Below are 12,401 nucleotides of genomic sequence, written 5' to 3'. Positions count from 1 at the left end.
AATGCAAATGTTGCCGAGCTAAGTTTTTTACATAGATGAAGAATGTGAACTGACCAATTACATTTACTGTCTATGTAAGCACCCAGGAATTTTGTGTCTTCAACTTTCTGTATTGGTTGACCTCTACATTTTATGTTAATTTCATCGGGATTACTTTGTGATGTATGGAACCTCATATAATGAGCTTTATCTGCATTGAGCGAGAGACCATTTGAGGAGAACCAATTTAAGATGTCATTAAAAACAGTATTTGTAGTTTTTTCAAGATCATGATCAATCAAATCGTCAATTAGAATTGTTGTATCATTGGCAAACAGGGTAAATTTGCTGTTTGTCTCAGAACAAAGAGGAAGATCATTAATAAAGATGAGGAAAAGCAGTGGGCCCAAAACGGAGCCTTGAGGCACACCACACGTTATCGTGCCCCATTCAGACGAGGCAGGTTCTCCAGAAGAGCCATTTAGCATTACAGTCTGCTTCCGATCCTGTAGATATGATTGCAGCCACAAGCCAACAGTACCACCTAAACCATAGTATTCTGCCTTTTTCCAAAGAATTTGGTGGTTTACACAGTCAAAGGCTTTCATAAGATCACAAAAAATACCCACTGGAGACATTTTTTTGTTAATGGCTTCCAAAACGTGGTTGCTGAAAGAGAATATTGCCCATTCAGTACAAAGACCGGCACGAAAACCAAACTGATTTTTGCTTAAGATACTGTGGAAGTTGAGATGGTCTACAACCCTCCTGTGCATGAGTTTTTCTAGAATTTTCGAGAAGGTAGTTAATAGGGATATTGGGCGATAGTTTGTAACAATGCTTTTATCCCCTTTTTTAAAGAGAGGAATCACTACAGCCAACTTAAGTCTGTCAGGGACAATCCCATCTTGTAGGGATGCATTGTATATGTTGCATAAGACGGGACTAACAAATTTATAACAGTGTTGCAGTATTTTACTAGAAATATTGTCCACACCAGCAGAATTTTTATTTTTTAAGGATCTAATTACTCTTATGACTTCGCTTACAGTAACTGGAGGTAAGGATATCTGTGGGATTCTGTTACTAATAGCTTTCTGTAGGAGGGACAATGATTCTTCCATAGAACCATTACAGCCTGTCTTCTCTGCTGCTCTCAAAAAGTGGTTATTAAATATTTCTGCAACCAACTCAGGTTTCTTTATGATACTGTCCCCTGTATTAATCTCTACCTGAGACATGTTCCCTGTTGTGCTGCCAGTTTCCCTCTTTATTACATTCCATATAGTTTTAATTTTATTTTCTGAGCTTTCAATTTCTGATTTTATACACATACTTTTAGATTTATTTATAACCTTCTTGAGAATGCTACAGTAAAGTTTGTAGTGTTGTCGTTTCTTTGGATCATTACAAGTCCTGAGAGAACTGTATAACATCCTCTTTGTTCTACAAGATGTTATTATCCCTGTAGTGATCCAAGACTTCTTGGCATTGCCTATATGACTATTTCTAACTGCTTTTTTGGGAAAGATGGACTCAAATACAGACATGAATTCATTTAAAAATGAATTGTACTCTTTGTTTACATCTGTTTCCCTATAAACTCGGCTCAAGTCTATCTCTTTTAGGCTATCATTGAATTTTTTAAGGCCCTGTTCATTTATTATCCTAAAAGATTTCCAAGAATGCTCGTAACTGTTGCACACACTGATGTAATTGAGCCTAAGCAATTGACCACCATGATCAGAAAGGCCAAGGATTGGATGTACAGTGATCTCATTGCATTTAGACTTATCTATAAATATATTATCTATCAGACTTTTACTGTTAACAGTAATCCTAGTTGGGAAATCTACTATTGCCATCAGATTATAAGACTCCATTAAATGTACTAAATCAGCTTTACTATTGCTCTCATTTAGGAAATCAACATTAAAGTTACCAGTAATTATCAAGTTCTTGGACTTTGAGGACAGTATGGATAATAAAGAATCTAAGTGCTTAAGAAATACATTCAAATTCCCTGAGGGAGATCTATACAGTGCTAACACTACAGCTGTGAAGTCATTTACAGTAATCTCAACACCACATACTTCAATTTGTTGCTCCATACAATGGCTCTTTAAATCTAATGCATTGTAAGATATGTTGTTTTTTACATAAATTACCACTCCTCCTTTTTCCATTATGGTTCTAGAGTAATGCGCTGCCTGACAGTAACCACTTAGCTGTAACCTTTCAATATCTTTCACATGATGTTCACTAAAACATAATATATCAGTATCTTTTATTCCTTGTGGTTCCTCTAACAGAACAGTAATGTCATTTACTTTATTACCAAGTCCTCCCACATTTTGGTGAAAAATCGTCATTTCTTTGGAATTAGAGACAGATCTAAACTTTTGCCTAAAAAATTATCGGTAGCTACAGACACAGTACGTTCATTACTAACAATTTCCTGAAACATTTGAGTTTGAAACCGAGTCTGACTTGATGGTTGGAGCCATTCAAGTGCGATTGGTTCCAACTTTGGGGTACATTTGTGGACTTCTTCCAATATTTTTGTTTTTAAGAGGGTACCTAATGCTTTTTTTCCTGATCTGTTCAGGTGCATACCGTGTCTTGTAAATAATTCTCGTCCAAAACTGCTTACATCTACAACACAAGTATTTTTAAAATGCTTACACAACTTTGCTAACTTAGAGTTCGTTTGTGAGATAGCCTCATTTACACAGGACTGTGGAATTAAGTCATGTCTCTGTGGAATGTTCACAACAAATACCTTAGACTGATGAAGCGCCGATATTTTCTTCCTGAGCGACTGTATGGCATCATTCCCTTCGTTGCAGGCAACGTTGTTTGAGCCACCTATTAAGATCACACACTCGTTTTTTACTTTTTCAGGATCACACCCCGCTACAACTTCTTGAAGTTTAGCACCTGGCTTCACAATTCCACAAACATCGGCAGCATTAAAACTGCTTTTCACTATATCAGCCATGCCTCTACCATGACTATCAGCGAAAATGTGAAAACGATTTGTTGATGTTTCACTCACAGCAGACTGGATCACACCACTGCCACTTTCATTGCTGTTAACTGAACGTTGTGGCTTTGGAAGATCAAACCTAACCTTTTTCCGATAGTTTATCGGCACACTCTTCTTACGATTGTTTTCACTTTTAGTGAGACTATTACTAGAACAAAGTACATCAAAATTGTTTACATTCTCGAACCTCAAAACATTTGCTGTACACGAATTTTTAGTGCCGATTTTTTGACGCTTGTTGTGTACTACCTTCCATTCTGATGATTTATCAGCGTCATTTTGCACCAATGTAGCCATGTTCTCGCGAAAGTTTTTGTCCTTCTGTCTGTCTTGAAGCAATGGATCCATGTTTCGCTTCGACTTCAGTTCCATATTTTCGGACTTCAGGCTGTCGATTTCTATTCTTAGACTGCTGATTACACATTGTAAACTAGCAATACGCTCATTATACTTTAATAATTCACTTTTGCAGCTTACACACGAATTTTTAACGGCTTCACTGTAACTTATTTTTGGACCAGTTATGCTGAGATTCAATTAGCTTCTGGGAGAAGAAATTTAATGGTTCACCTGATATTGTCTGTTAAAGAATAGTTCCAAAGATATTGTCACTCATGTCAGGTGTAATTGACAAGGGAGTTGTCATGATTGGATGAGCTACTATTATAGCATGTGGTAAACTGAATGTAATTTGATGAAATGCTTGTTGCACCCCTTATGTTTGCTGGGCAGTGCACTTGTCAGCAGTGCCTGTCTGCCAACTGCATGAAGTATGGGATGTCTATAAAAATAAATGGCAAGAAATTCGCATAATTCGTGCGAATTCTTAGGCCATCAAAGCTGATGGATGGTTTCTGTGTGGTGAATCATGGGGCAAACCCTGTTGTGAGTGAGAAAACATTACTCCAGATTTCCTAAGTTGGCATTTGTCATCAGTTATCTCTACAGCGAAATGTTCAAGACTCTTGAAACTTAGGGTGAGATATTGCTCATGTTCCTACGGGAAGGCTGAAAAAAAAGCAAAATATCATCTAAGTATGCCTAACAGAAATGAAACTTGTAGAGGACACTGTTAATAAAGTATTGCCATGTTTGGTCCACAATTTTCAAATCATGATGTGTGAACAAACATGTGTCAAGCTCAAATGGTGTGATGACTGCTGTCTTACATATGTCCTCAGAAGCCATAGGAATTTTCAGGTAATCTTTTCTACAGTCTGAAACAATGAACACAAAAGTGTTAGCTAAGATATGAGTTAGGTCTTGAATGTTCATTTTGGGTAGCTGTTAGGAACTGTGCTTGTGTTGCAAACACAATAATCTATACGTTCCATCTTTTTTGGGACAAAATATGTAGGCAAAACCCAATAGCTGTCAGACTAGCAGACAGTGGTTTGTCACTGGCAGTTTTGGCTGCTCGAGACTATCTGGGCCAGCCTATGCAGCCTGGTGTAGTACTGATTTTATGCACAATTTCATGTTGAATATCTCTTTCTTGAAATGTCACAAGTGAGTCCTATGCAGGAAGAGGAACATCGATACCACACTCTGAGCATGCATGCAAACTGCGAGAAAAATTCTTTGTACTGACCTGTGTGTTTGATGGACTCTGCATTGCATGCTGTCTCAATTGTACGTGTGTGTCTGCTGCTGACACCATGCTTGTTGCTGGCTCATTCGTGTTGGTTATATCAGGACAGTGGTGCTGCCCCTGTTTGAGGTGTTGCTGCTAGGAACTCACAGCATCTAACTTACTTCCTAAAGAAATAAATATGGCATGCAACTCGCAATTCTTGTTGTGTACTCTGATTTTTTTCCTTTCTGCTGTCCTCATAGCATGTTTTGATCTTGTGTATTTCTGATTCTTACATCTGACAGTAACAAGGTAGCTGTAGACAATTATCATATGTAGAGCTCAGGGAAAATATTTGTGGAGTAGAGCCCTCTGAAGCTAGCTGTGCTATAGTGGTGAGTTACCGGTGATGCCTTGTACTGATTCTCTGCTATTTGTGTGGGAAGGGCTCATCACATCAGATCTGGGGAGAGCTTGAAGTGATGGAAGAAATCCATGGCCAAGACTAGTTCATGAACATCTGTAACTATGAACTGCCATGAAAATTTTTCATGGAGACATCTTAGAGGTCAATAAAGTCTGACAGGAGAGTCACTTGTAGCATGCAGGTGGAGAGCTGGTGTAGGAATCTCTGTTGCTGGATTCTCCCTTGGAATGGTGCTCACTACACAGTTGGTGTCAATCGTGAAGTATTGATTTGTTTAGTGATCTAGCAAGCTAGTCTACCACTGTCACTTAGATCTTTGTCAGAACAGGTCTGGTCACTGTGTTTTAACTGTAGGCAACTTGAGTGAGTGCAGTGATCTGCGGGCCACATTTTGTATTTTGGTGACTGCACATTGTAGAGCAGTGGCCTGCTTTGTCACTAAAACAAGTGTGGAACCACCATGGTCATAGTCACATCAGCTCACCTACCAGCAGAATATTGTCATCAGTTGGGAGCATGTTTGTTGTAGCTGGCCAGAGGTCACCACTATCATGTCGCTGCCATAAGTGTCCAGAACTGCGTGGGTCATGTCGGCTGCCCACAGTTGCAATTGGCATCATGCTTCAGGAACGTACCGGTGGGGTGACCATTGTTTTCTACTACATTTGGGTGCTGTCAGTGTTGACAAATAGAAAAGAGTCTGTCAGTCAGAAGTAAATTGCACTCCATCAGGCAACTCTCATGTGTGTTTGTTTCCAGTTGTACCTGTGATGATGGTTTGATAAGCCACACCATCCATAGTGGTTTTTCAGCATGAGATTCGAGTTGATTAATGTATGGTGACATCCACAGAGCTGAGATGGTGTCCTGTTGCCTAGTCGTTCATCATCAATTACTTGTCATAACTGCTGCACCACTGTCTTGGTGAGCTGGTAAAGCAACACTGCTTTGCCAGTGGCATATTTCCATTGGATGGAGGGGTGTCTACAACATCACTGATGGTGTTGGCATGCTCTCCTAAGTTGATTAATAGAGCTCTATAGAATGTATTTGATGACCGTGAACCAAGTTACCAGTTGCAGTTGTACCTGCTGGCAGGGTGACAGTTTTGGGTGAAACTTTGGCTGTACAAATTTTCCCCATAAACTTTGTAGTAGAAGTAATGTGGTCAGAGTGTGACAGCAGACAGCATCCTCTGGACCATGCACAACACAGATGGTGAACTGAGAATCCTCTCGCATGGCCCAGCTGGCTGGATCTCATGTGGGATTATGAGCCAACTTGGCTGGATTGTGTCTGGTGTGGAAGGACCAGCAAACTTGAATGATTCACCACTGTGTAGTCCAGAAATATTCTGTGGGGAATTGCCTTGATGTTGGGAAAACAGCTTAAGCTCATTGCCAAAGTCACCAAGAAGATAAAAAGTACAAGGAGTCCTTCTTATTAGGCAGCCACAACAGTAAAGTCCATTGTTTAAAATGAAGAAACTGCATAACAGTTGCTTAATTCACAATCTTTTTTTGTATACATGACCAGTTTCACAACACTTAATATTTCATCATCTGCTGTTAACTGTAATGAAGGTGTTGTGTTGCACAACTTGGTGGAGGGGGGGTGGGGGAGGAGGGGGGTTGGATCCTCAAGTCTGAAATGTCAGATAAGGAACTATGCAGCTAAAATTTATAAAATGACATAAAATAAATTAAAAGAGAGAACAAGATGTTACTTAAAAATAAAATTGATTAGATCATCTTCACCCCAGTGTTGTTCATGGAACCATAGTTTCCCTGTGAGAATGATAAAAGGGACCTAGAAAAATCTGAAAAGATGGACATCAAGACTGGATACCAGAAGTCACTATAAAATGCAAATAAAGCTGAAGAGAAATCACATACCATGTGGCATTACTTATACAAATTTCATAAAAGCTATTTCCCCATCCTGCATGACTGGGAACACAAACAGGAAAAGTATGTAATGGTAAATACAAGCTGTGAGTACTGAGGCCATACAAAATCCATAATGCAGGAATGATATGAAACACATATGTGATTAATGAACTGTTTAAACTGAAAAAGCAGAAAATAACAGCAGAAAGGTGATGAAACCATCACAACATTAAGAGTGAAGAGTATGTGTGCATTTAAAAAAGAATTTTTTAAAAGGAAAAATGCTATGTTATATGCTCATGCAAACATGCCTGCATATCATATTTAACTAAAACATTTTTGTGATACAAGTAAGTGCATTCATTAATTGTACTGAAGGTGAAAATGAAGTCATCTTAAGATTTCAATTACTTCCAGAACAATGTGTATCTGACCTTTCTCTGCAGTATAAGGCAGTTAAGTTATCACTAACCTGCTGTAGCTGATGCTGGTTGCCAATCAAATGCATTGTCAGAGCTGACCTGGAATTGGCTAGGTCTTTATGTTCTATTAACCTTATATAAGAATTCCTGCCTGCCTGGCCAGAGTGTCTGCTCTTACACAACTGGCTTGTATCCCACTCAACATGATACTCTCTAGGGTAGAAGAAAGTAGGTTCTTCCCTGTAGATGTCAAACCATTCATTTCTGCCATTTAACTACTGACTTAGTTCTAAATGTAACAACGACCCATCTGTTTAAATATAAACCTGTCGCCTTCTGGTTCCTCCTAAACAGATTAAATAATGTTCCATAAGATGCATGTGAAAGAGGGTTCAGTAAATCAAGTATATTGCCATGCACATCCAGGGTCTATTATTGAGAAACTGAATAAGAAACTACAACTGGAATGTGAGGGAACATGGAAGGGAATCACTCTGAATGCAGTAGAGATCAAGAAAAAGAACAAGTTTTATGAGATCCATAACATGGGTACATATCAGAGAGGATTGGTAAGAAACTGATGTCAACCAATACAACTCCGATATTTTTCATACCAAAAAATTTGGGTAATAGGTTAAAGAACCATAAACTCTTCAGAAAGGATCATTTCTCCTATCCTGGAATGTATATTATTGAGTGTGATACAAATCAGTTGTGTAAGAACAGTGTTCTGAAACTGGTCATGAGCACAATAAAAGACTGTGGATTCAGTAACTGTTGTATTATTTCTTCATTTTACAAAAGATCAAAAGTCATTGCACATTGTTCATGCACAAATGGGTTAATGTTGCAGTCAATACCACAGTAAAGAAGAATGTTGACTTTATGTTTCACGTATTCTGTAGGTTAATCCGTGAAGTGGAAAACATTATATGAAGCACAATGAGACTCATTTTCTGATATCTTTTGTTCAAACAAGTGGCAATTGTGGGGCGGCTTCATTGTCAAATGGAAACAGTCAGGCAAAGCAAACTCATTAAATTGTAGTAGCTGCTGTTATTCATTGCAGCCCCAGTGCTGAGAAATTCCCTTGAGGAAAAGCATGTAGTGAAATGCAGACAGCAGATTGATGCTGTTTAATGAACTTTATTAACCACATGGAGATACAACTCAAACAATTATACTCTAGACAATTGTCTACATGAACTAAAAGCATTAAAGATAGTCACTGGGCAGGAACACAATCCTACACCTGAAGTGTCTTATTCATTTCCACTTGCGTCATTGACAGTGAGGTCCCCATAGACTTCATTATACTTGCATCATTGGCCAAAATGGCTATTTCTGCTTCTTGGATGGTCAGTTATATAAAATGAACAAGAGCAGACCCAAGACTTACCCTTGTTTATGATTGTAGTCATTATTCCACATTCTGCACATGCTCTTTTGCTGTGTACATTCCCTGAATACTTTGTTGTCCTGTCACAGATCACTGAATTTATGTTGAGGTCCTAACTACCATCAAAGTTGTTAATTCATTTATAGCTTATCTAGCAACACTTCATGTTCCATTGCAGTTGGTAAAAATAAGCGATATATTCCTCCAAATGAGGCAGTTTTTCTCTGAAAATTGTATTTAAGAAGCAGTTAACATCAAAGTATAAAGAGAGAAGCAGCACTGACCATTTGTAGTAAGTTACAACTATGTTTCAGACTTGGATATTGACAACATCTGTGAAAGTCAATGTTTGAGTATGAACCACTATCTAGTACACAGTTTTTACTTTTTAAAAATTATCAATAAAGCTTATAGTCTGCCATGAGTAAAAAATAAAGATAATAAAGCTTATACTCTGCCATGGATAAAAAAATAAGGAAATACATCTTTTGTATCATACAGTAGACAATCTGTCATGGAATACAGTCATTCACCCCTATGTGAAGATGCATCACAATTTCCCACATTTCTGTTCGCTTCCAGAATACCATGCCCATCTTTCACAACCAATTAAAATGTAACTGTTGTCTCACATCCCTTTAACTCATATGAAATCATAATAAAAATCTTAGCTACCAGTTATGACAGCCCCTTTGGATATTATGCAGAAGTTTCATTCATGCATTTCTAGTGACCATCACTATTACTACATTTGCTTGCTTGGAAATGCCTGGCGGGACACTTAAATAATTACCTAGATGTTGAAACTTTTCTTCCATGTTTGATTAAAAATAATTATTTTTGGTGGGTCCACCTTGAGCAAACTACAGTTTTTGTTAGTCATGTTCACATAGAAAGCAGCATACGTTGTCACTCCTCCCCCCCCCCCCCCCCCCCCACCCTCCCCCACCAACCCCTGCTCCATTAGACACAGTTGGGCTCTAGTGCCCTCTGACAGTTTGTGAAAAAGGTTTAATATTTTATCTGCCATTTTCATTGTGCCTGTCTGCAACTCAACACATCCTCCATGAAATGAGTAGCCATCTGCCCTCTCATTATTGTTTTTATTCCATCTGAGACTTCCTATTCTTACATTTCTTTTGTGTGATCCAGTTTATTGATTATGTTGCTTTCAGTAGTTCTCACAACTGGAATATCATCTCTGAATTTAAACATATTCCACAGGTTGTCCAAGAATATGAACGAGCAGTAATATTCCGCCTTGGGAGACTGATGTCTGGAGGTGCCAAAGGACCAGGTGAGTTGCAATCTTTTCTTAATTTTTGCATTTGATGCTCAGTGAGAAATAAATGCCATAGAGTTAGTATGAAAATTGCTGTTATGGAGTATTCAAATCTCAATTAGTAAGATGAATTGTGCAGAAGTCATTTGGGAGCAGCATTTATTTGTCCACCATATATATACCATGACACAGATGCATAGAACAGCCAGTTTTAAAAAAATGGTGTTTTCCACTTTCTGTATGAAGTGCACTAAGGCAGTTTATCTGATTATGATGTGAAACACATTGAAAATTAAGCTGAGATTAGAGACTACAACCATATGCAAAGTGCAATTCATCACATGCTTCCTCAATGCCAAATACATGCTACACTCTGGTATTTGATATTTATTGCATGCATTTTATCATGTCCAGTGGTATAGGAATTCATCAATCACTTTTGCTTCCATGGAAGATTGACAGAAACCAACAATTTCATATTAGTGTGGCAAATTTGTAGAAAACTGCAGGAGGAATGTCTATGGTGATGGAAAAATGAGATATTGTGTAAGATCTGTGGTAAAAAGGCTGAATCTTTGTTCATATGGAACAGCAATGCAAGCCCATAACAAATCATAAGGCATTCCTACACATTATGCACAATATTGCATCGTCTTGTTTGAAAACTTCCAATTATCAAAGCAGCTTCAGCCCACACTCTTAAAATGGTGAAACAAAAACTTCTGATGTGTTCACCATGTATTTTTTGTGAAGAGAACTTGATATGAGACTGTATTCCTCCCACATTACATCATGACTGACTAATCACTGTTCTCCTGAATGATGACAACAAGCAAACATCAGTCTGCAAAATGGCATCACCTCCAGTTGTAATACAGTTTTTATTGAGCACAAAACATTTTTTCAGCTGTTTTACAGGGCTCTTAATAATCCCTTATGATTAAAAAATACTAATGAAAAGGATAGATTGCTACTCACTGTATAGTGGAGATGTTGAGCCACAGACAGGCATAACTAAAAGACTACTAAACAAGTGAGCTTTCAGTCAAAAGCCTTCATCTAAAGTAGATGGTGCACACACATGCACACACACACACACACACACACACACACACACACACACACATACACACACATGCTAGTGCATTTTTCTAGATTTTGGCTAACATTCCAGCACGACATATTGATGATGAAAAGAGAAGTGTGGGCCAGTCTGTCGAGTCATACACCTTTTTGAAATCTACAAATGTGCATACTAGAGGTTTTTGCCTGAGGGCTCACATTTTGAGTAGACTGAAGAGACTGTCAGGAATATTGACAATAAAAAATGTGTAATGGGAATTAATGTAGATGTATCGAAACCTTTGATACAGTAAATCACCGAATTTTGTTGAACAAGATGGATGCAATAGGAGTAAGAGGAGTTGCATGGAAATGGTTTGAATCTTACCTTCAAGATAGAACTTAGGTTTTAGAAATCATCCCAGATTATAACAACCAGAAAATCCAGTGGGTTCTGGATGCAAAAAAGGTCGAAATAGGCATCCCAAGGGGAAGCGTTCTTGGTTCCTTGCTACCAAAATTATATTGTTCACAGATGACATGAACATAATTATAACTGATGATAAAGAATCACTATCCACTACAACTGATATAGTCCTAAAATATATACAACAGTCATTTAATGCAAATGCATTAACACTTAAGTAAAACAAATTATATACAGTGTGGCAAAGCAACCCAAGGAAATGACCTCCAATTAAAACTGAGAGACAAAAAGATAGAGAATGTGCAATCCACAAAGTTTCTGTGCATGCACATTAATCAAAACTTAATCTGGAAAGACCATATTAAGTATTTATCCTACAGGCTCAATTCAGCATGTTTTGCATTAAGGATAAAATCCAGAGTATGCAACATAGAGTGTGCTAAATTAGCATATTTTGCTTACTTTCAGTCTATTGTGTGTTATGGTATAGTATTCTCAAGAAAAACTAAATCACACTTTATAGATACCAGTACTTTAAAACTACAGAAAAGAGCTGTTCAAATTATAGCACAAAATTCTCCAAAAACTCACTGTAAGCCCCTCTTCAAACAATTACAAATACTGACAATACTATTGCTGTATATATTTAAAAGCATTCTATGTACAAGAGCACACCTGAACAATTTGCACACCAATGAGAACTGCCACAATTATAATACTGTCAACTGTAAAAATATGCATGCAGAAAGGGTAAGGATGACACAACCCCAAAATCATGTAAGTTACTTTTGAATGAAACTACAATGTTCTGCAAGTGTACATGAAGGAAGTAACAGATGAAGTAAAATTTAACACTGAGCTTAAAAATTACGTTTTAAACAAAAGTTTCTAT

The 12,401-nt window shown here is 37.8% G+C and overlaps 1 protein-coding gene across 3 annotated transcripts in view; it reads left to right on the top strand.

Moving 5' to 3' along the window:
* LOC124612456 (band 7 protein AGAP004871) overlaps nucleotides 1-12,401 on the top strand; it is a 570,585-nt gene that overhangs the window by 483,584 nt on the left and 74,600 nt on the right. For all 3 annotated transcript variants that reach the window (XM_047140682.1, XM_047140681.1, XM_047140684.1), the window contains one exon: nucleotides 9,963-10,035. In XM_047140682.1, coding sequence (XP_046996638.1) covers nucleotides 9,963-10,035 — 73 coding nt within the window. The remainder of the gene's footprint in view (nucleotides 1-9,962; nucleotides 10,036-12,401) is intronic.

Source organism: Schistocerca americana, chromosome 4, assembly GCF_021461395.2.
Source record: "Schistocerca americana isolate TAMUIC-IGC-003095 chromosome 4, iqSchAmer2.1, whole genome shotgun sequence".
Taxonomy (NCBI): Eukaryota; Metazoa; Arthropoda; class Insecta; order Orthoptera; family Acrididae; genus Schistocerca; species Schistocerca americana.
Note: the sequence above shows the minus strand (reverse complement) of the source record. Positions and strands in the feature narration are given on the sequence as shown.